The 27,416-nt window shown below is 46.5% G+C and overlaps 1 protein-coding gene across 1 annotated transcript in view; it reads left to right on the forward strand.

Annotated features, from left to right (window-relative positions):
- The window catches only part of epha4a (eph receptor A4a), a 42,542-nt gene that overhangs the window by 13,345 nt on the left and 1,781 nt on the right, over window positions 1–27,416 (forward strand). Inside the window, exons 4-17 of the mRNA XM_035423130.1 lie at window positions 7,294–7,449; window positions 10,574–10,909; window positions 12,346–12,470; window positions 13,542–13,701; window positions 14,291–14,402; window positions 17,506–17,564; window positions 17,742–17,855; window positions 18,857–19,042; window positions 22,011–22,072; window positions 23,636–23,845; window positions 24,030–24,179; window positions 24,430–24,623; window positions 25,032–25,190; window positions 25,633–26,528. Coding sequence (XP_035279021.1) covers window positions 7,294–7,449; window positions 10,574–10,909; window positions 12,346–12,470; window positions 13,542–13,701; window positions 14,291–14,402; window positions 17,506–17,564; window positions 17,742–17,855; window positions 18,857–19,042; window positions 22,011–22,072; window positions 23,636–23,845; window positions 24,030–24,179; window positions 24,430–24,623; window positions 25,032–25,190; window positions 25,633–25,747 — 2,138 coding nt within the window. The 3' untranslated portion in view covers window positions 25,748–26,528. The remainder of the gene's footprint in view (window positions 1–7,293; window positions 7,450–10,573; window positions 10,910–12,345; window positions 12,471–13,541; window positions 13,702–14,290; window positions 14,403–17,505; window positions 17,565–17,741; window positions 17,856–18,856; window positions 19,043–22,010; window positions 22,073–23,635; window positions 23,846–24,029; window positions 24,180–24,429; window positions 24,624–25,031; window positions 25,191–25,632; window positions 26,529–27,416) is intronic.

The raw sequence follows: 27,416 nt of genomic DNA on the forward strand, positions 1-27,416 counted from the left end.
AGCCTCAGCCCCCTCCCAGTTTCAATGCGGGCTGTCTGCAGATTTCGGATTTGAGTGGAGTTTGGCTCATTAGCCCTCGGATCTGTCCGTCAGCACGCGTACTTGCATCCGTGTTTAACGCAAGACAATACATTAGCCGCGTAACCCCGGCTGACCCCATCGCCATTAACACAGATATCGCCTTGCACCCACAGCAGCCCGGTTCAAGGAGGCAGGGTTCTGAGGTTAATGACGGTGGGCCCACAAAGGCAGCTGGAATCCATCACACCCATTGTCAGACGTCTCAGACTGTAGCTGACGGTTCAGGAATTTGGCGTGAGCGCGAAAACATGTCAAAGAACACACGCGCGCACGCTCCGTGTGTATCTTTGCGTGTGTGCGTGTCCGGGGTTTGTTATTGTTTGCGTGTCTGCGTGCGTTTCTGTCCGTGTGAGCGTGCATATTTTGTGTGAATCGTGTGCCAGTGCAAACAGGGCATGCGGGGAGTAATGTGGAGAAAACTGGACAAAGAAAGAAGGAAATCAAGCAAAATGTTGCTTTTGGAGGAGTGGGTGCTCCATCAAAGATTATCTGTCATTTCACAAAGATCCTTCTCTGTCCGCTTTTAATAATGAGTGTAAATTGAGCAGGGCCCCAAGCCTTGCTGGATTATAACACATTTCAGTGTTTCCTTGAGTGATAGTATTATTAAACCACAGTTCACTGACGTGATGTTTAAACCCCTCTTTGGAAACGGATCAGGTAATGTGGTATCAATGAAAACCACCGGAAGAAAATAGATACAGATACGCATGATATGTTTTGCAAGGCAATCAGTCTGTTTTTACGCTGATTAAATTGTAAGCCTCCAGTGGGATAGCAAACAAGGCAAAATATAAATATCCTCCAAATAACAAATCCCCTCTGAGGAGTAAGTGGAAAGAGGCTTTAGAACTGAAACTTGGTTATAGTTTCCTTTGAAGCGAGAGGTAGACGGCTTTCCACTAACATCCTCCTTGTTTTTCTCCACCCTCCCCCATGACTAAGGCAAAGTTTTGGTGTTGTTTTAAGTGAACAAAGGCTGTCCATTTGGTATAGCACCCTGCCCAGAATAGAAAAAAATAGTAAGATTGCACACCCAAAAGAAGGTGCTCATTAACAGTCCATTAGGTAAGATTTTTAAATAAATAAATGCACAGTTTACACACACACACACACACACACACACACATATATATATATATATATAATTTAAAAATAATATTTATTTTAAATGACGTGCAGTTTGCAGTAGAAGCCTTGGATTACGGCAAATAAACTATTAAAACCAAGTTTAGTTTTGCTACTTTTAGAGGTGAAATCCTTGAGCTTCTCCACTTCAAGTGTGTCATCTGTTCAGGATGTGTGGCAGGAATAGCTGTCTGGGGGGGGGGGGGCAGTAATCCCACTGCAGCCCCCCTCCCCTCTCCAGAAACTAAATAAGATGAATTGTTTCCCCTCTTGGTTATTTTCCCAGTGGTTCAGTGTCTTTCAGGTAACGCTACGATCCCACAATGCATCAGTGCTCTCTGGGTGCTTTCCCTGTCCTGCATTTCCTAGCTTTTCCCCACTGTAAAGACAAACAGGAAAAGCTCCATACGCCCTTCATTGCGATGTGTAAACAACTGCACGGCCACAAAGTTTACGTGCCCCTTCCTCCCCCCCTCCCCCCAAAGCACACACATGTACATCCATTTAATTGCATCCCTTTCACAACTAACAATATCAACTCAGGAAAATGGGCACCTGCCCACCCTCGTGACCCCGTTGCGTGACCTGCCCAGTGGCAGTCTCTGGAGCTTTCAAAGGAAATTTAGAAAGACAATGGGCTGCTTTTCTGGGTTTGTTCACCTCCAAATCCCCGCTGTTGTCCTGACTGGCTGCCAGATTTCTAGCACTTTGTAACCTGTGGAGCTCTCAGTGTGATCCTTCTGGAATCCCCCCTCCAGCTGTTTGTGGAGGTGGGGTTCGCGTCACGTGACGCGGGCCGGATTGATTGATGCTGAGGTGTAATCCTCCATGTGGCCCTGTAGCACAGAGGGTCCCCACGGTGTCAGGAGAGCTCATAATTGATTTTATTTGACGGCCCCCCCCCACATCCGAGCGAGTTTACTGTTTTCTGTTCCCAGCAGACACGCTCCCGCTGTTATATTTATCTAACTAATTTGGAAACATATTCTTGTGGGTTAGCAGCATTGAACATAAAACCGCAATAATAAACAGTAATTGAGGGTCTGGGCATTTTCATTTGGTTGCTATAGTAGAAACGACCATACAGACTTCTGCTGACGTCATCTGACTTTGTGGTAACTGGAAAAAAAAAAAAAGAGGTAATCATATCAACTATAACTGGGGAACGGGGAATAAGATTGTTTTATTTATTTTGAATAACTGTTTATAAAGAGCCTGGTGTTTAACAGGGACTAATATGTTTGCTTGTCTAGCAGGCCTATATTTTTTGTCACATTTTTTTGTTGCTTAGCTTGCGTATGAAGTGGATTATGTCTTCCTAACCACGTGGGGAACAGGCTTTTTTTTGTCAGTGTGAGGATTTTTGAGAATCCCCATGGTCCTCAACAATCCCATGAAAAGTTCTCTGTGCACATAATAGAGTGCACAACGGAGAGGGAGAGGAGGGAAAAGGATGACAAAGAGAAGAGTAAAAGCAGCACAGAGTAGCTGAGGAGAAGGAAGGGCAGATGAAATGGTGCAGACGTGTTGTTTGAGACAGTCCAAAAGGGAACGGCAAGTCAGCCCCTTTGATCCGGGGAAGTAGGATCCTGACACCTGATGTGCTTTGAGAGAGAGGCAGAGAGAGGCAGAGAGAGGCAGAGAGAGGCAGAGAGAGGCAGAGAGAGGCAGAGAGAGAGGCAGAGGGAGGCAGAGGGAGGCAGAGGGAGGCAGAGGGAGGCAGAGAGAGGCACAGAAACAGAGAGAGGCAGAGAGAGAGGCAGAGGGAGGCAGAGAGAGACAGCGAGAGGCACAGAAACAGAGGGAGGCAGAGAGAGAGATTGTCCCTTGGTTAGCGCAGGGATTGAGACAGTGAGTGTGTGCATGTGAAGGTCAACCGTCACGCGCTGTCTCTTAGGCTATGGTAGGCTGGCTCATCTTCTAATCTGGCCATATTAGAATTGGGGTTTCATGCCTTTTGGGAGGACATGAAATTGTGGAAGTTACTGGAAAACAGAACATACACCTCTGCCTTGGGAACCAATGGTATTTTACACTTTGGCTTTTCAATTGCTAGGCAATGGTCACTTTGTTTTCTGTTTTTTTTTAGTTTTTTTTTTTTTAGATGTTCTTCCAAGTTAAATATCTATTCATGACCATTTGGTATTGAAGTCTGTTTGCGATTTTATTTAATTTCTCAAATTTTCCTTGTATATTATCATGAAATTTAATATGAACTTCAAATATAATTAGATTACAGTTTTGTTTTGTAAGATAAGATTTTTTCAACATTTCTTTTCTAAATTGTTGCTGATTTGGATCTGGGTTCGTGGCAGTGATCCTGGCCAGTAAGACTGTAAATAAATTGGCCCAGTGTGTCCTTGTCTGAGGAGATCTGGTTACTCCGGAGGGCCTCTTTCCTTCTTCCCTCTTTTTCTCTCTCGGTCCCTCCCTGCCCCAGCCAACACACCGAACCAGACTGTCATTTTCAGAGGCGAATGCAAATGGCGCTTTCTCTGTTTTCTGGAAATAGTCCTTTATATAACCCTGTGTGTTTTATACCTGCATACGTGCTGTTCTCTCGGCACAATGTCTCCCCCCGAGCCTTTGTTCCCCCTATCGCCACCCTTCCCGGTTTTTTCTGACAACACAGAAAATAGGTGTGTGAATGCTTAAACCCATAAATGCTTTCAAAGCCTTTTTAAAAAGAACGCATTGTTCCTGTTTCGGACAGAGATGGGTGTTGGGTAGGGGGGTGGGAGGTAGGGGGCGGGGGGGGGGGGGGGGGGGGGGGGGGGGGGGGTTTGGGGGGTGTAATGGCCCTGAATAACAGCGCAGAGGCTGGTAATTACTGCTCCCATTATCAAAGGACAAAATAACTCATCGGCTCAGTCCCGTACGAGCCGCAACCAATAAACAAGCATTTGTTCCCCGCTGTGGCCACCGACCTGTGAAGAGCTGTGGAGGTACGGCCCTCCCCCTGGGGGGCCTTAGGGGCGGTGGTCTGGGAGCCCGTTACAGTCGTCACCACGGGGACCGGCCATAAGGCTGAGCCAGCGGGGACAGCTGGCCCTGGATGAGCGCTGGGCTTTCGGAGCAGGTGGGCAGTCCGATAACCTCGCGGAGGCTAAGCCGAGGGGTGGCTATCTCCCCGGCTGTAAAAACCCCCGAAGCACAGGCCGCAACTGCCTCGCCGCGAGCCCCTATCATTGGACACCAGCCCGGATGAACGCCGGTCTCCATTCTCGCTCTTTCTCTCCAGTGCACAATCACCAGGCCGACAATTTAATAAAAGGCCCCCGCAACCCCCCGGGCCACCTCCGACAATGCCCACTTCTACTTTCGGTTCCGTCTTTTGTTCTCCGTTTCTGATTGGAGTTGTTTGCAAGACAAAAAAAAAGGATCCAGGATAATCTGCCTGGTCTTAACCACTTTATCCCCCCCTGCAGTGCGTCTGAAATTAAAGCGCTCTTCTTAGGTGTACCTTTGGTCTGGGTGGGTCAGTCGAGCAGACGCGGAGTAATTGGGTTCTCTGAGAGACTGCGGTTCGGGCTCATGTCACGGCATGCTTTGGGGAAACGGGGGGCCACTGTGAAAGCCAGAAGCCATCAGAGAGAAGGCTTTCATGATGCCTGGATGTTAGCGAGCTGTACATGGGGTGAGAGCTCTGCTCCTGAACGGCGAACTAGGAGGGGGAGGAACGAGAGGGCGATTTACTCTTTTTATGGCTCGGTCTTGTGAAGATTGCGCTACTTGTGTGGTAAAGAACGCCTGTGCAAAGCTGCCACTCCTTTTGGGGATTTCTGTGTAGATACGGCTCAAAGGTAAAGTGACCTTTCGGGTGTCGCAATGGTCCAGGAAAGTTGGTTAAAAGCCTGCGCAGCTGTCTGTGATGGGATTGACACATCATCGTTTTGTCACTCAAATCAATAAGATATTGTTTTCGCGGTGGTGGTGAAGCACACTGACATGTCTGCTCTGCTGAGGCTAAGTGATTCAATTCCTTGCTGTTATTGTGATTGGCTGTCCTATGTGCTATGTTTCATTAGACAGTATTTATTGTTATGGTTAGGGATGAAATGCAAACATTGCTGACTCTTGTGCCCATGAAAACACACACACACACACACACACACACACAATCTCTCTCTCTCCCTCTCCCTCTTTTTTTGAAAGTTGAAACTGAAGTGATATTGTACAGATTACCCTGAAAGCGGACACAGACACACACAACCTCACCCTGGGTAAAGTGCTAGTATAAAAGATTAGGTTTATGGTCCGACTGGAATGAAATAAAGGACTTTTTATTTCGCATGTGGATATGCTATCTTTGTAGAAAGGAAGTATTGATAGCTCAATAAATAGATGATAAAAAAAGCTCTAGAAACTCTTTGTCCTTGCTCCAGAGGGAGAATCAGGAGATCTAACAGTCTGGGAGTTTAGAATATGGGTGTGTTGCATTCCACAGATAGAACCACGGCACATAATTACGGTTGTAAAAAATAATGCGTCCATTCAGTACTCTTTCATTCAGGCATTCCTTTTCCGACTGAGTGAGAAGGAAGAGGTAGAGCCATTCTGTTATTTATTAGTCGCGCAGAATGACAGACGAGATGGAGAAAAATGAAAGAAAATAAACAGTTTGAAGACGGTGCATGTGTGTGGGGGAAGTGGCTGGTTTGTGTGTGTGTGTGTGCGTGTGCGTGTGGGGGTGAGGATGCGTGTGTATGTGTGGGTGGTTTGAGCAATCACAGACATGGCAAAGTTTCCCATGATCTCCCCATCCACCCTCCTGGTCTCTGCAGTGAATGATTGTGTCACAGTTCAACCCTGAAAGCTGTAATAATACCCAGATGAATTCATCTTCCCACCGTCTCCCCTCCCTACGTCTCCTGTGTATTTTTCTCCGTTCGTCCAAGGCTGTCTCTCGTCTCTCTGTTGCTATCTGTCTCTCAGTTTGTCTTTGTCGATTCACTTCAATTCAGAGGTTACTTTAATGGCTGAGCGGAACACATTGGATATGTGTACATAATAATAGTGAATAGTATGAATAGTGAATAGTAAGTTAATATAGGAACCAATAATTACTAAGAAGGACAGCTGTAACACACAGATTCTGCCACTCCTTCCTCTCTGTGGAGAGACCTGTGTGTTTGTGTCCCTCAGGCTGTGACAGGTGACTGCTGACTGGGTCAGCTGTGGGACTATGGGCCCCTTACCAAACAGGCCCGACGACCTTTCTCTAGCAGTCACTGGGAAGGAACTGCTCATAGCTGTTTTTAAAGCAATCTCAGAGCATTGCAGTGAGTGAGTCTGTCTCCTGATTTCTGACTGCAGAGCCTGCGAGCCGGATTTGCCCGTGTGGTCCTCTGTAAATGGCCAGACTGTGGTCACCGAGCCTGGGCTCAGTGCTCTGTGTCAGCTGGTCAGGATGTGCCTGTGCTCTGTATATGTAAGAGGTGGATTAAATGGACATCTGTAATTTCTCTTTCAGTCCAGAGGTCAATCGAGTGTGAAGTGGCTTTTGGTTTAATTGCCCCATTCTTCAAAATAAAAGCTTCTGGGTTTTTGACAGTTTTGGTTAAATTATGATTTATTATTGGTTATCAGTACTGGTCTTGTACTGTGGTTTACATGTTAGGAACTAATGCTAAATGAGATTTATTATGCGCCCAGAAGTTTGGAGGTCATTTCTGGATGTATGTGTATATGTGTATGAAATATAGGTGTATATTCAATGGAATAAAATTTAAAAGAATGAAAAAGATACTACTTGGCTTCTTAAACTGATGTGGTGGTGACATTTTTCACAAAAATGTTTTACGGAAAAAATAAACTTCTTTTTATGTGCTATAGGATAGCAATGAACCCAACCAGGGAGACAATGAAAAATCTTGTATATTAAAAGAGCAGTGTGCGCACACAGGTTTTTATTGTCTCTAACTTATTCTTTATAATGAAATGTCCTATTTAAAGCTTTCTTTCTCTGTTTATTTTTGGCTTTGTCTGATTTGTCTTCATTTTGTTTACAGGGAAAATGCTGCTTGTGTGCTGTTTTGGCTAATGAAGTCATTTTAAAACTCTGTCTCTCCCTGTGTCTCTCAGCCTGCAGGATGGGGTACTACAGGGCCCTGGCGACAGACGGCAGCTGTTCTAAGTGTCCCCTGCACAGCTACTCCGTCCGCGAAGGCTCCACCTCCTGCAACTGCGACAAGGGCTACTTCCGCTCGGAGACCGACCCCGCCTCCATGCCCTGCACAAGTGAGTGTTTTCGCGCCGCGCCCCGACTTTGGGGCTGTGGGGCTGCGTCTGCCCAACGGCTAAATTTGTGATTCCCCGTTTGTCGTTGTGTGAGCGTGACGGTAAGCTGTGGAACATCATTCCCGCACAGGTCTGTTTGCTTTACAAAAAACGGACAAAAAAAAATCTACTTTGAGAGGAAATGGATAAGCTGGAACTGTCCGTTCAAACAAAGCACTGTCACGCCTGTTGAAATGTCAATATAAGGACATGTGGACTTGATAAGGAATATAGGCATGAGGATTTAATAGGTGAATTCATTTTTTGTAAATCTCAACAAACGCAAGACTCCAATCAGGTGCATATTTAAGTACTTTTATTTAGCCAGCGCCTGTAAATAGGTTCAGAGTATACCAGCATGCCGCTTCCAATTTTGAGGTGTACAGGGACAGAGGTATGTAGGTATGTACTGGAATGTTCCATGGTTCCATAGCTTTTTTTTCCTCCTTCTTTTTTTCTTACAGAGGAATCCTCTGGACAGGTGTCGGCAAGATTAAGTGTTATTGCATGAGTCAGAGAGAGATGGCAGTAATGACATGTTTCAGTCAAATGAAATGAAGGGTGTTCTTCACCACCGCTGGTGACATGCATGAATCACGTCCACCTCTGCACCTCTCTCGCGGCAGCGCTGCTTGTTATGTGATGACGAGTTTCGTTCTTCCCTTTGACCCGTGACCTTTGACACGCGAGCCATGTTGTGCTTTTATTGGGATCCCCAGGTTGGACAAGCAGGGACAATGAAGGGTTAATGATGTCTGTCGCTCAAACAAACACCCTCTATTTATTTCCCTCAGACTGGCTCCTGTTTCCTCCTGTTTCTCTCAGAGCAGCAAAAAGAAAGGGATGGAGAGCGACAGAGACAGACCGAGAGAGAGAGAGGGAAAGAGAGAGGATTGTTCAGTTATGTTGTTACCATAAGTGTAATACCTGTAACTAATGTGAAATCTTAAATGCATTGTGCCGAAATTCTTGAGCAATGGAGCTTTTGTCATGCTAATAAATATTTGAATTTGAATTGAGCCAAATTGAGAGGAGAGGGGGAGAGAGTGAGAGAGAGAAAGCGAGGGAAAGAGAGAGAGGGGCAGAGAGGGAAAACAAGGGACTGAGTGAGAGGAGAAATCCAACTCAAACAGCAGAACCTTTCCCCCCCCCCCTTGCAATCAAAACCACTTTCCCTCATGGGAACAATTAGGTCCTGTCAGGGAGTGATTCTGCAGGAATCAGTGGGGTTTTCCTCTTTATTTAGTTTTTCCCCAATGGCATTTGGCTTTATCAGTGATATAATAACCCTTTCCATCAGAGCCCCACCCCTGTGACAGTAATGCAATAATGGCACTGTATGTCACTGTTGGGTGAAGATATGACCATTAGACTATATCTCTGCTGTTCTTACCCCCTTGTGTATAGTCTTTGTCATGGCCAGTGCTCTTGGGGTAATGTTCCCTGGCTGTGGACAAAGGTATCTTGAGCTCAATATGACATTCTTGGAATGCCCGCTATCAAGCATGAAATTTCAGGGCTGCATTAAGACGACTGTTGAAAGCATCCTGGAACCAGCAGCCACATGCATTCCTATTTAAAAAGAAAAACAGTCTGTAAAATTACCCAAACCCGAGTGAGTCACCGTGTGCTTGAACATAAAATAGACCCGTATTACCTTATTTTCTCCCTTTATTGCATTTTTTCTTTCCTTCTTCAGGTAAATGATAACCAAAAAATTGTAGTGTAATCTCAAAATAAAACCTTAATTGGGGGATTAATCGGACTTGTTATTTATGCGTTGGAAGCCATTAGAAGGTAAGATAAAAGCGTTTAGCTGAAAACTCCCCGGCCAGCTTAAATCAGACGCAATTTAATTTCAGCCTGCGAATGAGTGTTCCGTGGCCGCACAATCTAATGCGGCCGGATAATGGCTTCAGTTCAGCTGAAGAGGAAATGGAAGTCATGTTGGCTGTCTTGACGAGATGCTCCGCCCCTTAACGACCGGCCCTGTCTCTCAGGCCTCTGAAGCCCTCCTGACATTGTGTGCATGTCCTGGTCAGCTCCTGTCAGTCACTCTTTTTGTTTTTTTTTTGGCTCTATCTTTCCTTCTCTATTTTTCTTTTCCACACGCTCTCTCTTGCTCTCACACATACCCATCCCTCAGTCTCTCCAGTCTGTTCTTGTCATTCTCCCTCTGTTTTCACTCTTTTCTTTTTGCTCTTCTCAGTCTGTTTCTGAACCGCCCTCACCCCGTCTCACCCTCGCACACCCCGGTCTTTTGTAGCACTCCTCTCCTTTCCCCCTCTTTCTCCCTCCCTCCTTGTCTTCTCCTCCCTTGCCCGCAGTCCTCCCTTACATACTAATCGCTGACTTCTGATTCTGAAGGGAACAGACGCTGTCTGCAGCTGCCCCCCTGCTTCCCCCCCCCCCCCCCCCCCCCAGCCCCCGCCCCTTCCTGCTCTCTGACCCCTCCTTTCGGTGAGCGACAGACGCGGACGCACAATGGCCGCCCTTTTCAGCGGGGCCCCCCTGTCCCCCCGTTCGCCTGTCCTTCCCCGCGGCCCCTCGCCAGCTCGTCCCGTCGGCGTGTCGGAGCGGGACGGCGGCTCCGCTCCTGCGCGGTTCGTGTTGGTGGAGCGTGCCGCGCTGACACAACACGCCAGTCCCGCCACCGCGGCCGGCTCCGCGGCCCCCTCTCAGCGCCGCACGCGCCCGCCGATAAAAGGAGAGGGCAAATTCATTTGCAGCCTGTTTGATCTTTGAGTTCTGTTTCCCTTTGTCTCTCGTGCGCCGGTGTGATTATCTCTCTGTGGGCGATTTACATACTTGCTGAGTACATGACTCACAGAAAATGTATTCTCTGTGTGGCAAACATAATTTTCTCTAATATGGCTCACGGCGAGAGAGGCAGAGAATTCACCATTGTGGGAAAAACATAGGCGACATGACTGTGTGTGCGTGTGTCTGCGTTCGCACAAGTGTATGTTTGTACATGCGCATGGGTGCGTGTGTGTGGCACTCGTTTTAATTCAACTAATTTAAATTCTTTGCTCTCCTTTCCTCCCTCCTCCCTCCCTTCCCTCCCCCCATCTCCCCATCCTAGGGCCCCCCTCGGCCCCCATGCACCTCATCTCCAACGTGAACGAGACGTCGGTGAACCTGGAGTGGAGCCCGCCCATGTCCAACGGGGGCCGGCAGGACCTGAGCTACAACGTGGTGTGCAAGCTGTGCGGGGCGGAGCCTCGCCAGTGTCTGCCCTGCGACAGCAGCGTCCACTTCTCCCCCCAGCAGCTCAGCCTGAGGGGCACGCGCGTCTCCATCAACGACCTGCAGGCCCACACCAACTACACCTTCGAGATCTGGGCCGTCAACGGCGTCTCCAAGCAGAGCCCCGGGCGCGACCAGGCCGTCTCCGTCACCGTCACCACCAACCAGGCCGGTCAGTTGGCAGCCGGAGTGGCCTACCGCGAAACCGTCGCAGTCACCACGGTCGACACCGCAGAGTTGTTTTTGAGTGCTCGTAGTGTGTCATTACTGCCATGAACTGATAGCTTTCAAAGAATATCAGAACTATGTGGGTTTCTAGTTATAGGCAAGGAGGTTGCACTGCTTTGCTATTTGGAAAAAAACAGAATTGCAGCACATTGGTTCTCTTTTCGGCTGGCAAGGTTCTGATGTGTTCTGATTCGGTGGTGGCGTTCTGAATCCCCCTATGTATTCTGATGGGCTCGGTGAGGTTCTGAGTCTCTGGTTGTTTTCTGACTGAGCAGAGAGGTTCTGAATAAGTGCTGTTTGCTTTGCTTTGGCCAAGCAGCAATTCTGGCGCAGTTTTTGTGTAAATGTATTTTGCTACTGTAACCTCTTGTTGCCCTAAATGTCATCATAACTTTCTGTTCTAGTAATTAATCTTATGTGGACTATTTTCAAAGGCAAAGGTACTCTGATTTGTTATTTAATTATGAAAAAAGAGGTTACAGTTGATACCTTTGCCCAGAAGTCCTATACATCTTGTTTCACGACAACTGTGGAATAGCTAAGAGAAAACTTGAGAGCAGGGATTCTCAAACAACCGTCCAACATTGCTGAGGCATGCGGATCAGACCATTAATAACTCCAGAAAAAAATGGCTGATCTAGCCTTGTCCTCCACCCCCCACCCCCTACCGGGAAGAGTACTGACGAGAAGAGCCTGTGGAACCTCACTAGTCCAAAAGCCCGCTACACATATTTGAGTTCTGAAAAGGGGCAAAAAAAATCCAAACACACCAGGGACAATCACTAATTTATATGCCACACATATTATCGTCCTAAAAGTGCATTTTAGCCACTAGAAGTGATTTGGCAGCAGTTGTTTGAATACTAGGATGTGAGTAATGATGAGTAGTTCAGACAGTGATGCACCTTTAACTACGGTAAGTGTGTGATGAGTTTGCTCGTTTCCCTCTAAAATATATGTTTTATAGCCCCCTCTGAAAGGAAGAATGAGAAGTCGTTTGCTGCATCAGTGCACAGTTAGCAAGGCTATTTCACATGCTGTTTCATCTCACCTTGGATAAGGCCGGGGAGCATTTATATAGTTCTATAAACGTATAAGAGGTGTGTTTTAAAACAACATAATTTCTCTGAGAGCACACCATTTTGATGCGGCTACCCTGAACGAAGCCACAGATTTTCTCACTTTCCTGGATTTGAAATTAGGTTTGGAGATGCACCTTGTCCTGGGGATTGATCTACATTTTACTTTCTCAGCCCTTGGGAGGACATCTCAGGAAATAAGATACGGTTTGGTGCGGCTGTATCTCCTGTTAGATGGACTCTGGGGGGGAATGAAAGGCTGAGCAGCTCGTGACGGCGGTGGTTTCTGTCTCTCTCACAGCTCCCTCCTCTGTAACCTCCCTCCATGCCAAGGACATCACCAGGCACAGCATCTCCCTGGTCTGGCAGCAGCCCGAGAGGCCCAACGGGGTCATTCTGGACTATGAGGTCAAGTACTATGAGAAGGTGAGAAGTACTCTGGGAAATGTAGTTTCTAAGGAAATGCATTAATTTGGTTACTCTTCACTTCTACGTGACTGCATGCAGGATCGGGGACACAGTATCTGAACAGAGTAGGAGGCAGGATAAAGTAAACAATCTCTCTGCCATGACTAATGCAATTTTGAAAAAAAAAAATAGGCAAAGAGAAGGTGTGATACTGCCCCCCTACCATTTGTGCATATTCGTCCTGCTGTTGTGATTGAGGAATTTCTCCTTTTTTATATTATTTCAGTTTTAGTATTTATTTTCACCTTGCCTGGATGATTTTTGTGTGTGATGGAGATATTTTATTTTTGTGTGCACTGCAAGTTATTAATATATCCTTCAATGCACGCAAAAACATACAGTAAAACTGAAATAATATCCGAAAACTCCATAGTGAACTATTCTTTTAATGGAGAGGTCCTGCAAGAACATTGCCATTGATTATGGTGTTTCTCACCAAGAGAATAGTCTTTTTATTATTTAGTATATTTCATCCTTATACTTTCAGACCAAAGAAAATCTTGAGACTGTGATTCTCATGGCACACAGGACTTACTGTTATGTCCATGAAAGAACTGGATCGTTGAAAACTTTCAAGAGGCCTGCCAAATCCCAAAACTACCTCGCTTTGGGGAATAATTCTATAGTCAAGCAATTTTCTGAATTTTATATTAGGTTAAAAAAAACTCTTGAAACTTCTTGAAACAACCCTCTGCAATGAGCTGTCTCGAGGGATGTGTCATTTTTATCGGATGATTTAGAATGAATTTTGGAAATTGCGATCCGCAGTCTCAGAGCCCATCTCTTACGACTGTGCAGGGTTTGACAAAGATAGAAAAAGATGCTATTTTTGTGGTAAGAAACAATGCGTCAAATTTCCATTTTGGCAAAGTGCCCCATAAACAAGGAAGAGGTGAGGACAGCATGTGTGCGTGCGACAGCTTTATGTCCATTTTGAACCGGTCACCTTCCTGACGGGGCCATTCAGGAAGCGCTGCGCTCGATATGCGTTCAACGCTTTTCCTTCTCTTCCTTCTGTCGTCTGGTCAGGACCAGAACGAGCGCAGCTACCGCATCATCAAGACCCTGTCCCGGAACGCCGAGATCAAGGGCCTCAACCCCCTCACGTCCTACGTCTTCCACGTCCGCGCCCGCACGGCCGCCGGGTACGGCGAATTCAGCGGCCCGTACGAGTTCATGACCACCTCCGGTACGTCCTGGCCCGCACCGGCGCGGCTGTGATCAGCTGGGCCGTCCGCAACATTGGTGTCCAGTTCTAACAGGGTTCAGTGATGGGGTGGCTTAAGCATGACAATTACACTCCTATGGAGATTAGTGCTGGGCAGCAAAGACACTGTCCAGATATGTAGGGTTAAAAGTACAATCAGATTTCACTGACACTCACCCCTTTCATTCAACCTTGGCCTCTAGTGGTGGAATAATGTTAGTGCACCTCTTTGGTGTGAGTAGGCAAGCGCTGGGCAGACAGAAAGACAGAGCCAAGAAGCCGCGTTCATGATTTTTCTGCAGCGCTTTATTTTCCCTGAATGACAAAGAAAAAAGAATGCGAGTGGAAATTGAGAGAGGGTGGCAGTCGGCCCCAAAGTGCTGTTTTATTTGTGAGGGTTGAACCTGCACTGGGGAAGGGGAAGGTGTGTGTGTGTGCGTGCGTGTGTGTGTGTGTGTGTGCGCGTGCGCACATAAATCCAGTGTGTAGGCACCACTTTGCTACATACTGGAAGCTCCACGAGGAACGGCCTCCTGACTGAATGATGTTGTCGTGTTTTCTCACGTCTCAGTTCCCTCTCCGATCATCGGCGATGGAGCCAACTCCACTGTGCTGCTGGTGTCTGTCATTGGGGGCGTGGTCCTGCTCCTCTTCATCATCGGCGCCTTCTTTATCAGCAGGAGGTGAGACTTGCGTCCCTCACATCACACTTGTTTCTCTCTCCCTCGTCCTTTCTTTTCACAGCAATATTTTCAACCTGTTTCTCCTTCCCTTTCCCTCATTCTCCATGGTTTCCCTCTCTCCCTCTCTCTCTCTTCTCCTCCATTCTGTGGCCAGTGCCTGCCTTTGTCTTTTTTAAATCTCTCCATTCCCCTCCTCAGTCTCAGTTTTATAATAATTTTATTTGAAAGGCCATTCTCTGCTTCACTGCCCCAAAATTAATTCTGTAAATATTGGTAACTAAGTATGCCATATCATACAGTGAATATACTCCACCTATAAACTAAACTAACAAGGATATGCACAGTAAACACTGTAATGTGCAGAAAAAAGGAGATTGGACTGTCCGTCCCCCCCCCCCGCTATATTCAGACAGGGAAAGCAAGATTCTTTAAAAGAGAGATGGGATCATAGTATAGAGAAGGGCCTTCAAGCCCCCAGGCACAAGGGTGATTTGTATACCAGCTCAAAATCTGCTACACGACAGACTAGCAATTGATTATTATGCAAATCTTATTCATTATCAGCTAGTGCTGTGTGGTCACCTTAATAATAAAAAATTTAAATAATAAAATAAAAAAATGATAATAATAATATATGTCTGCAGGCAGGTGATAGCTTGGTGATAGTCTCTGCTGGGGCTGGTTTTGACAGACAGGCAGCCTGCTGTGGTGGAGGTTCTGTTGGGTCCATGGTTTTGCGCTCCAAGCCCCAGAAGAATTGAGGATAACAGCAGGCTTAGCCTTTATAGCACTGGAAACCATCACACCTCACCAGAACACACACAACCACATGATCCAATATTTATCCAACACCAAACCGTAGAGCTTTACGGAATCGAATTCAGGATATAAACTGGAACCAAGAAGGTTCTACAAAACCTTAGGCATGCAGTCATTGGCCCGGAAAGAAATCGTACATGTAATATTTTACAAATAAAATGCACATTCTCAACTCATTGATTCCAATGGTACTCGTTCTGTCAGATACTTATTGAGATAGGAATATTACGCAACAGTTTTTTTTTTTTTTTGAAGGGAAAAAATGCAGTTAATGGAGTTGAAGGAGAGAAATGGGACGTGTTTGTGGTGCGATTCTGCATTACAGGGATCTGCCTGTCAGCTGCTGACAAACTGCTCTGCTCCTCCAGGCTCACGGCTCTCATTGTTCCAGACAAAAGATCCATCTCAGAACAACACAGGAGTTTAATCGCCACCCTTTCTCTTTCCCCCTCTCTCGCTTAATCTCTCTCCGTCTCATCAGTTGCTATATCTGTTCTTTTCACCTTGTCGGATAGCACCAGGTGCTTTTACAAAATGAGAAATAAGCACAAAGGAACCTTTTATTTTGCCTCGGTCTCTGTTCCGGTGGATTAATTTTTTAAATTTTTTATTTATTTATCTTTTTTTTTATTTTTTGCCTGCCTGCACCGTAACTAAATTGGAAAGCGATCTCTCCATTTAGCGTAGCGTCAAGCCGCGCGACATCCAATCTGCCAAATTTTAATCGGGTTCAGATGTGGCCATTTCATTATTTCCATCGCCATGGCTGTTATTTCCGCTGCTCATGGAGCTGTAATATTATGATAATGAAAGTGCACTTTTCATTTATTGTAATAAATGTGAAGTGAGCTTTTGTATGGCTGTCTGTCTCCTTGGGGATAAAATTAACAAACAGAAGCTAATTAGCGCTGGTCTTTGTTTTCCCCCCCAAAGTCCCCGTTACAGGTTTACTGCCCATTACCGCGGCTGCGCTAAACAGTCTCACCGTTTCCTCCGCCGTTCGCAGAGGGCAGGGAATCAAGAAGGGGGGGATTTGAGCGGGATTACAAAGGAGGCAACTCATCGCACATATGCCCTGAGAGCGTACCTGATAATTCCACTTGAGTTCAATGGGGCCGGGAGCCTGGAACAACAGCTCCACTGTCTCCGCCTCTCCAGCTCTCTCTGGCAGCTCTGCTCTGGCCATTCGAAGGCACAGCAGTGCGTGAAGCCCCACGTCAAAGCCCAGCAGCCCTTTGGGCGTTGCCTCCGCATTCCAGCACACCTCTTCCGTCCTACCTGCTCCCCCCCCCACACCCCCCCCCACCGTGACATTCCGGCTCTACCCTTACATTATCGGCAGGATGCAGAGCTGAAACCCCGCCCCAAATTCTTTTAGTGCACCCTCAGGTCCTGAAGCAGGTGAATTGACCCCCCCCCCCCCCTTCTCTCAGAATAGCTCCCCCTAGCTCCTGCAGTGAGTTTCATTGTGTCCTGGGTGTCCTGTTGTCATGGCCTGTCCCCCAGTTCTTTGCTGGTCTGCTTAGAGCAGCCTCAAGGGGTGTTTAGGGCCAACAGGTGAGGTGGGGGCTAGGTGTGTGTGAGCGTTCATGTGTGTGTTTGTGTGTGGGTGTGGGTGTGGTTGTTTGTGGGGGGGGGGGACAACACAACAGGGGATATTGAAAGGGGAATGTTTGAATAGTTGTCTTGTACGTCGCCGTTCTGGCTGAGCGGGGGGTCCCTTCCTGGCTTTGTGTTTTGGGACTCCCTCTGTGTTTCTCTTTTCCGTTCCTTCCATTGTCCCTCTCGCTGGCTGATCCCATGGGAAGATTAAAGTTACCGTAGCGACGGCCAAATCACACATTCTGGTCTCACTGGGATATGTTTGTCTGATCGGAAAAACTGTTGTTTTTTTTAAAAAATCACAAATGTATGGTTCAGCCCTAATAAAATAAAGCCAAGCTCTGAAACAGGACTGCATGTGGTCATGAGTAGTTTAAACCAGGTATGTCTGTTTATTGGACGAAAACGTGATTCATTCCCCATCAATGGTGATCAATAGATTTTTGCTCCATTATGAAATTTTGCAGACCTATAACCCTTCCCCAACAAAATATAATCCACCAAATAAAACCAAGATACTCTTTGTATTTCTTCCAACTTATATTATGTAAACTGTATTGCATTGGTCTTTGTAATTTTCCTCGTAGCATGAATGCATAGTGTCCCTGGAAATGATGCTACACTGGTTATGTAGCATTTTAACCAACTCATTACCGTTTTCCTTCATTGTTCTCTTTATTAGGAGGCGCAAGTACAGCAAGGCCAAGCAGGATGCGGAGGAGGAGAAGCATCTACACCCAGGTAAGCAGCCAGCGTACGCTCCCACGCGCTGAAGGAGGAGGGAGTGAGGAGCAGTCACGACGGAAAAGCCTTGCTAGCTTTCCTTCGGAGGATGAAGGAGGCTGAAAGTGTGTGAAGGCTCAGGAGGAGGAAAGTGGAAGCAACCTCTCTCTTCTCTCTTTCGCTCTCTTGCTGCAGGTGTGCAGATATATGTGGACCCCTTCACGTATGAGGACCCCAACCAGGCTGTCCGGGAATTTGCCAAAGAGATCGACGCTTCCTGCATCAAGATCGAGAAGGTCATTGGAATCGGTAAGGAGTCGATTTCTGTTTCTGTTTCTTTAAGGAATTTTAGCTCATCACTAATGCATTAAAATGTCATTTTTACTTCACTCTGACACATTTAAAGAAGCTACTGCCGTAGACCCTGTCAGAGGTTTTATTACAGAGTTGTTTATAGACAAGTCTTTTCGTAGTAAGAACTCTTAAATCTCAAGAATGTAAAAAAGCAGCTTAAAGACTGCTTTATTGAATTTTTATAATTATTATAATTAAGATGTGTTATATTAAACAAAGACCCAGATAGGACAAAATGCTATAATAGTAAGCATATAAAAAATTTGTTATTGGTCATTTGGAGACCCTGTTTATTTTGTAATTAACATTCCACTCTGATTTTATTTATGTGTTAATCATAAGTGAACTGGAAGCAAATGTCCAAACAGAATGGAACAGGCTGTGTCGGGCCTCCAGTGATCATTTTTATAAATGGCATGGTTTGCCTCAAAATGAAATTTATGCATTTTAATGTTTATACATTTGAAAAAATAATTGTGCATCCTCTTCTTGTGGATTACCGGGCACTTGGAAGAGAAAAGTGATTAATATAACACGTCCGGGCCAAAGAATCTACAAATATATCTTTCTATGAGCTTATGAGTGCATGTGAGAAAGGAAGATTCCCTACTGCTGAGCAATGTCAATGCTCTTGCATAACCCCCTTATCCTCACTGTGCGAAGACTTGGCTGTTAACGTCAAGCCCCCTGTTGTGCCCGTGACTTGGCTGGAACACCCCCCCAACCCCCCACCCCCCACCCCCACCCCCACCTGCTGTTCAATGAATGGCTGTTACATTCACCCCTTCTGCTGTTCCCCGAATAGCTCATACGTTCACTTCTGCCTTTTGAGGAATTTCACTTACATTCACCCCTTCTGGTGTACGTTGGCATTGCTCATGCCTCCTCCCCCCCCCCCGCTGGTGTATGGTGACTTGGCTCTTACCCCCCCACCCCCCCTGTGCGCCACCTGGCAGGCGAGTTTGGCGAGGTCTGCAGCGGGCGCCTGAAGTTGCCGGGGAAGCGGGAGATCTGCGTGGCCATCAAGACTCTGAAAGTGGGCTACACCGACCAGCAGAGGCGGGACTTCCTGAGCGAGGCCAGCATCATGGGCCAGTTCGACCACCCCAACGTCATCCGTCTGGAGGGCGTGGTCACCAAATGTGAGTCTGGGAGCCAGCCCCCACCCATCATCTGAAGTTACCTTGTCTTTCTTGTATACAATGTCTTCTTCCTCCTAGCATGGATTTCCAATTGACATTCAGTTGCCTTTTTAAAACATACAGCGTACACCTGGTCACTGAAGTAGTTTGGTGACCCGCTGGCTTTTAAAACGACAGTAAAAAGCGAAGAAATCTGGTATTATCGGCATTACTTTTGCTCCCGGGGAGTGCGGTCGTCCCTTAAATGATTGAAAATGCCCGCCTTTATTGTCCTTTGTCCCCAGCATTGTACTTCTGTAGTACTGTACTCAAGCAGGCCCAACCCGAGCTCTCTCGCTCTCTCTCTCAAGCCTTGGGCTGCCTCCTCGCTGGGATGTTATAGATGCAAAAGGCCGTTCTCCCCGCTAATGCCTGATGAAAGGGTCATTAATCATGATGTCGGCTCGGAGTTAATCTCGGGGTCTGCGGCACTATCTGCAGTGCACGTTTGCCCTTGAGTTTTCACAGCTCTTATTTTGTTTGGTTTTTTTTTCCTGGAGGAAATGAATACCTGATGGTTCGCTGGCATGCTAAAGTTTATTTTAGTAGGAGCCTGCATCTTTGACATGACCGTGTGTGTGTGTGTGTGTGTGTGTGAATGTGTATGTGTGTGTATGCGCGCGCATGTGCACTTGTGTGTGCGAGTGTGCATGTGTATTTAAAATGCTGCGCTCTGTAGGTTTGTGTTCATGTGTTTGTATTTGTGCTGTAAAATGTGTGTGTGTGTGTCTGTGTTTGTGTGTATGTGTACATGTGCATTTAAAACTGCTGAGCTCTGTAGGTCTGTGTGCTCGTGGCTGTATGTGTGTGGTGTAAAGTGTGTGTCCGCGTGTGTGTGTGTGTGTGTGTGTGTGTGTGTGTGTGTGTGCGTGTGTACACATGTGCATGTGTGTGTGCTTCCATGTGTGCGTGTACACATGTGCATGTGTGTGTGCTTCCATGTGTGCATGTCCACAGGTGCGTGTGTGTGTGTGTGTGTGCAGTCACATTTGCGTGTGTGCGTGCATGTGTGTGTGTGTCCACATGTGCGTGTGTCTGTGCGTGTGTCCACACGTGCGTGTGTGTGTGTGTGCAGTCACATTTGCATGTGTGTGTGTCCACATGCGTGTGTGTCCACACGTGCGTGCGTGCGTGCGTGTGTGTGCGTGCGTGTGTGCGTGTGTGTGTCCACATGTGCGTGTGTGTTTCCGCGTGTGTCCACATGCGTGTGTGTATGCCGGTGCGCTGAGGGCGTGTCGGACCGCGGAGGGCAGATGAAAGATGTATAAGTGTAATGTATTGTGACAAACACCCAGCCCCACTTCCTGGAGATAAGCTCCGGCCCCGTCACTCAGCTGTCGGCGGTGGCGAGTGAAGGGTCTGGAGCCGCACAATCCTGATGGCTTATCCGCACTCAGACCTTTCAGCAGCCGAGCGGAGAGAGAGCGCAGGCGTGGAGATGAGACGAGAGAGCGGGCTGAGAGCCAGCTTTATCAGAGAGGGACCTGTATGGATTCCTTGTATCTGAAAGCTTTGTGCGGAGTCAAAGGGTCTTCCGAGCGTGCATTACCAGGCATTATTCAACACAACACCCACCTTCGCCGAGGGCAGATCATATTTTCTCTTTATGGTTTTTTATCTCCTGTCAGCCCCGTACTCGAGTGCGCTCGTGCAGTCGGTTTACATTAATAAATCTTACAACCTTAGTAATTGATTTTTTTTTTTTTTTTTTTTTTTTGAAATATCATAAACAGGTTTTGTTCCCTCTCCCTCCCGTGTTTGCTGGCTTTCCGGCAGGACTTATTGATAATGTTAAACACGCGGCGTGTAAGTAAACACAAAGGCGATGCTAATGAGGGAGAGAGCGGCGCTGTCATTTTTACCGTCCCCAGAGGTAATCATTACAAAAGGCTGGCTGCGGCAGCGCCGCTTTCGCTCGCGGGCGCAGTAAACCGACACGCTCATTTGCATAATGTAGCCGCTGCCGGGAAATTAAAACGATCATTTCAATCTGCAGCGCCGGCGCGCGGGCCCCACCGGCGAGCGGGCCCCGCCGCGCCGCATTGTGCGGCTCTTAGCGGGCTGACCCGTTCCAAACAGGCCGGGTCAGCGTCGCCATGGAGCCGGCCTGATTGACAGGTTACTTAGGAATTCGCCCGCCTCGGCGGTTGCAATGGACGCGTTCAGTAAACAAAACACTTGCATGCAAATGAGGGGGTGGGAGGGGTCAGAGGGCAAGAGTTTTCCAGACTCGATTGGGAGCTGTCGTTCAGGCAAGTTCAGGGTCGCCCGAAGAACAGGCAGAAGGGACGGCTGTGTGTAATTGCGCTCTTCCCAAGAGAGCTGCCTTTTTTGAAGTGTTTACTTTGTGCCCGCTGAGGTGTTGTCGTTCTGTTAATAAGTTAATAGGGTGCTCGGTTGGGCGCTGAAGTTCAACAGCTTTCTGAAGCTGCGATCCTGGCCGATGGAACAGTGTGTTGAGAGAGAAAGTTTCTGTTTTGTAAAAAACTTGCAGGAGTTCTTCAGCGAATAAGTCAAAAGAGAAAGCAAATAACATACAAGGGTGTGGAGGTTTGGATCCTTTAATACGATCAGAGCAGAAGCCCCAGAGGAACAATATGGTGGCGAATAGCCTCTATCGTGCACACATTTTTCTCTACCATCAGCTGAAGCATGTGTTAAACATCAGCTTTTGAGAAGCCATGAGAGAGAAAAAAACTGAAAACCTCACGGTTTCTAGTTGAAATTATAAGCGGGGAATGGCTAAATAGTAACTCCTTGCAGCAGAATAATTAACCTTCATTTGTAAATCAGTAAAAACCCAGATTTATGTAAGCAAAGTAGGTTAAACTTTGGCTGTGTAATTTACCCAACGCTAAGGTGCAGAACGGAAGTGAGCAGATAACTGAGCAGTAATTGTTTTATAAGTCATTTCATTTTTATCCTGCAGGTAAGCCTGTGATGATAATCACCGAATACATGGAGAACGGCTCCCTGGACGCCTTCCTCAGGGTAGGTTGTGCATCACCACGGCAACAAGCCGCTCCGACAGCGAACAGCTTGTCAGTCGCAGGTGTGGGGACGGCGCCGCAGCCATCCGTTACATTATGCGCGTTGCGCTCATCTGAAACGCCATTGGTCCAGTCGTTTTGAGCCGCACTGCAAGGCAGTGAGGTCATGTCTCTCGCCGTTAATGATTGTGTTATGAGATCATGAATTACTGTCACCGTTTTATGGATTACGGTAGTCCCCCTCATGACTGTGTGTAGTGAATTTAAGATTAAATTCACACTGCTGTCCTAGACCTCTCTATTTCAAACTGATAGCAATGACCTGGCCTTTGCTGAGTCATAACTGTAGTTAACTAGTGCAAACGGAAAATGTCTAAGTTTACTCGCATGAACAAAATGAGCTTGCACTAGTGTGGAGGGAATTTCCCCTAGATTCAATCAAACGCATTTAGCTTGTTTAAGGGGACATACAATTCAATCAAACCAGACTGTGTTGGATTTAATAAAATTAACCTTAAGGTTCTTGGTAAGACTGGAAAAAATCCAACAAACAGGAAAAAGGTGCTGCCCGTTTAGAGGTGGGATTTTCTTTTATAAAGCAAGTGAATTTACTGTACCCTTCGCAAATAATCTGTTTGCCTGTCTCCAACTTCAAAATCCTCACTGTTCTGACACATTCAATAAATAAAATATAATCAAAGAATAAATTATTTAGTGAATAGAGTAATATCATCACACACAATTCATGCAATGTTTTTATACCGTTTATAAAAAGAGTGGCAATGAAATCCAGACACAAGCCTTTGTCTTTAAGCCATGGTAGATTAACCCATTCAGCTATATTTGCTAACACAAGTGGAGCTGTCTTTATATAAAACCAATAAAAAATTAAACAAAATAATGAAATCCTTAATTGCTTTATTACATTACCAGAGCAATAGAAAGTAATTATGAAGCAGCAATAGCCTGTTTTCCACCATTTTTCAGTGTTCCACGGAGAACATCAGACTGAATTTAACATACATAGAAATGTGCCACCCAAACAGAGCTTTTAGCATGAAAAAGGGTGGTTTGCCAATCAGTGAGTGTTAATCATTCTATGAAGACAAATTTTCATTGGCTTGAAGCTCTTACTTACCGCCACTGTAATAAGGACCTCCTATTGAGATGAGAGAAAAGAGAAAGAAAAAGAGAGAAACCGCATGTGCCCATAAATGGTCTAAGTACATCTGAATGAATCATTTGTCTGTTTATGGCTGGACAAATGAACAAAGTCAAGCGTTATTGAGTGTGCGCATAATGGATAGCATGACTAACTGCTAAAGAATGAATAAAATTAAGCGCTCGTTGAATTACTTCACTTTTAAAAGTTATCTCGGAAGCAATCCAGGAATAGCTGTTGAGTGAAAATGTTATGTTCATAAGCTGGGCATGAATATTTTAGTATAGTGAAGTGGGTGTCCAGAACACCAGGCTCCCAAGTTGGCAGCTTGACTTTACCACCGTCGCTCAACCCCTCTCTCTCTCTCTCTCTCTCTCTCTCTTTCTCACCCGCCGTTTGCAGAAGAACGACGGGCGCTTCACGGTGATCCAGCTGGTGGGCATGCTGAGGGGCATCGCCTCGGGCATGAAGTACCTCTCCGACATGAGCTACGTGCACCGGGACCTGGCCGCCAGGAACATCCTGGTTAACAGCAACCTGGTGTGCAAGGTGTCTGACTTCGGGATGTCCCGGGTGCTGGAGGACGACCCTGAGGCCACCTACACCACCAGGGTGAGACCCAAATCCCCACTTCTGTGACTAAGAGGGTCGTTGAGGGTGGCAGGGTTGAGCGGTATCTGGGCTGAGCAATTAACACACACACAATAGATCAAAGTCGGTGTGAAGGGTGTGTGTGTGTGTGTGTGTGTTTGTGCTTTGAAAGGATGTAACAGGATGTAACACCTGTCAATTGCAGGGGGGTAAGATCCCCATCAGGTGGACCCCCCCAGAGGCCATCGCCTACAGGAAGTTCACCTCCGCCTCTGACGTCTGGAGCTACGGGATCGTCATGTGGGAGGTGATGTCGTATGGAGAGCGGCCGTACTGGGACATGAGCAACCAGGATGTGAGTGTTCACTCTGTTTTAACCCCTCTCTGTCTGCGTTACTCATTAACATGGCAAAATGCGATGTTTGGTCTGTGCAATTCTCAATGAAATGCGAAAGCTAGCACGGACGGGGAAAAGACAGAGCACGTTCGGTACTGTTTGCCCGAAACTGCTCACGCGGTTTATAATTAATGTCGAACTGAGACATTTGGGTACAGAAGGACCCGCCCCTGAGCCATCACCTCTGCCCTCCCCCCTGCACTCACAGGTGATCAAGGCCATTGAGGAGGGGTACCGGCTGCCCCCGCCCATGGACTGCCCCGTGGCCCTGCACCAGCTCATGCTGGACTGCTGGCAGAGGGAGCGCGGCGAGAGGCCCAAGTTCAGCCAGATCGTCAACATGCTGGACAAGCTGATCCGCAACCCGGGGAGCCTGAAGAGAACGGGAGGGGAGACCAGCCGGTAGGGCCCTGTCTCTCACACACACACACACACACACACACGCACGTATATACATACATGCATGCATACACTCACACACATACACTCTCTCACATGTACGTGCACACACACATACACGTATACATATTGATTTACCCTCGCTCACAAGTACACATGTATACATACATGCAATCATTCACACATGCTTGTAAATGCACACGCATACAATGTACACTCACACACACTCTCATTTATACATTCACTCACGCATACACACACATACATGCATGCACATGTACACTCACACACTCACTTGCACGCACGCATGCGCGGACGCACACAAATAAAAACTGTGCAATGATGGTGTAAAGTAAAACTGGCTGGACCTCCTCCTAACCGTCCCGAACCCCTCTGTCCTGCTGTCCCCAGACCCAACACCACCCTGCTGGACCCCAGCAGCCCCGAGTTCCCCTCCTGCCTGGGCTCCGTTGCCGGGTGGCTGCAGGCCATCCACATGGAGGGCTACCAGGACAACTTCGCCGCCGCCGGCTACACCACCCTGGGGGCCGTGGTGCACATGACCCAGGAGTGAGTGCCCCGGTCTGGTCTTGTTCGGACACGTCCATTAGCGTCCTACGCGGTTAGGTCGCGTGGATTTTCTTTTTTCCGTTGCCGTGGAGGAGGCGTCGGATTTGTTTATTCGGGAAAGGGCGGGGTGGATGTCGTCGAGTCAAGAGGGCTTATGGAAGCTGAATGATTCACTGTTGGGTTTTCAGTCTGGAAAAAATAGCAAACTTATTTCAGGGAAAGGGAGGTGAACACATCTTTCTGTATGTACACACACATGCGCACGCACGCATGCACGCACACACGCACGCACATACACACATTTAAAGATCAAAAGATGAAAATGCAATGGTTCATAAAGAAAACTAGTTTGATTTGTTCCAGCCACAGACATAGTTTGGTTGTGTAAGTACACACATTTCTTTACTCATCAGTGCTGTTTTCTTTTACATGAATCTTACAGGGATGTGGCCAGAATAGGAATCTCCTCAGCAGTGCACCAGGACCAAATCCTGAACAGCATCCAGGGAATGCTGTCCCAAATGCAACAGATACAAGACAGGATGGTTCCAGTCTGAGCCCCGTGAACCATGTACATGAAACAATGGAACTATTTACCTCATCCATGCACTTTAAATGAATAAAATAAATTAAAAAAAGATTTAAAAAAGAAAAAAAGGGAGGGAAGGAAAGGGGGAAAAGCAGCACTTTGATATTCTTTCATTCCTTACTACTTAGACTTTTGGGATAGATCTGCGGTTCTGCTGTGGAATGAAAGTCTGTCTGGAAAGCCACACTCGCCCATAGCATTTCAGTGGAATTGGACACGTTTTCCCTGGATAATTCACCCGGACATTGTCTTTATTTCTATCTTTGTGCCAGCATAAATCGATCTTTGTAAATTGTGCCATATATAATAGACTCTTTCAGCCGAGCCAGATAACTTTACGATCACAGTAAACGAAGCAGTTTTTTTCTTTTTGTTTTTTTGGTGTTGTGATTGTTGCTTCCCTTGTGTATGTTTTGAGCTGCAACAAAGCATATACCCTCAGGACTAACTGGACACATTTTTAATGATAAACTGAACGCTCCCACCTTTTCCACCTGGTAACTGGAATGTCTCATCACAACCCCGGAATCTGCCCGAGAGTTCTGACCTGATTGGACATTTTTATGGAGCTTTTTGGAACATGGAGGATGGTGGCAGCAGAACTCTGGTCACTCTTTCTCTCCATCTCTGTTCACCTGTCTCTGGAATCCCTTCTGAATTTTCACAACACGGTGGTTTTTATTGGTTGAGAAACAAAAGATGCCTTATTCATGGAAGACCCATCATTGTTGAGTTCATCATTGTATAAAGTAAGTAAGTAATAAAAAAAGCTTGTCTGTGTGTGTGTGTGTGTGTGTGTGCGCACGCGCGTGTGTGTGTGTGTGTGCATGCACGCTGGGGGACATGCTTATATGCGTGCATGGAATTTTGTCTGTCTCAGCCAGTTTGAATCTGATTAGCATATGCAAATTCAAAAAAACTTTTAAGTTTCAGATAAAATGTGCTTTGGTGGATGACTGCAGAGTAGGTATTTTTAGCATAGCTTTAAAATCAGCCATTGGAAATGAACACAAATGCATATCAAATTCAGCAAGAACCTTTTAAGCAAATCCCAAGATTTGAGGTAATGCAAAAAAAATGTAGGAAAAAAACTCTAAGCTTAGTAACTAATAAAATTGTTTGAAGTCGGGAATTAGAGTAACAAAAATGTAATAAAATGTCTGATATCAGATTTATCAGACTTCTACAAGCTGTGAATTTCCTGTGGGTATCGGCGGTGGTCGCATCATGAACATCAACAAACCATCATAGCTGAAATGTTTGTTTGTGTAAATGCCATACAATGTTCCTTCCTGCAATTTTCAGCTATTTGTACAAACATAGCTTGATTCTGGGAATTGTTTTCATCAGAGATCCATAAGGCTTGTTGAGATGGGCAGATTTGACAAAAGGCTGGGTAGTGAGCTTATCCTTGTTACATTGCAACTTGTGTAGCATACATCCCTTGGAATTTTAATAAAGAAAGATTGAGTTGAGTTTTTGCTAACTATACAATGGTTAATCTCAACAAGCTGGATACTGTGGAGTGATCAGCTATTCAGAGGTTCTGCAAATGACACTGGTAGGAATAGCACGCTATAAGAACTTTATCATCCCAGCAGCTGAACAAAGAAAAGCCTCCTAAGACTCTTAAGAGT

This window comes from Anguilla anguilla, chromosome 6 (genome assembly GCF_013347855.1).
Source record: "Anguilla anguilla isolate fAngAng1 chromosome 6, fAngAng1.pri, whole genome shotgun sequence".
Classification (NCBI taxonomy): Eukaryota; Metazoa; Chordata; class Actinopteri; order Anguilliformes; family Anguillidae; genus Anguilla; species Anguilla anguilla.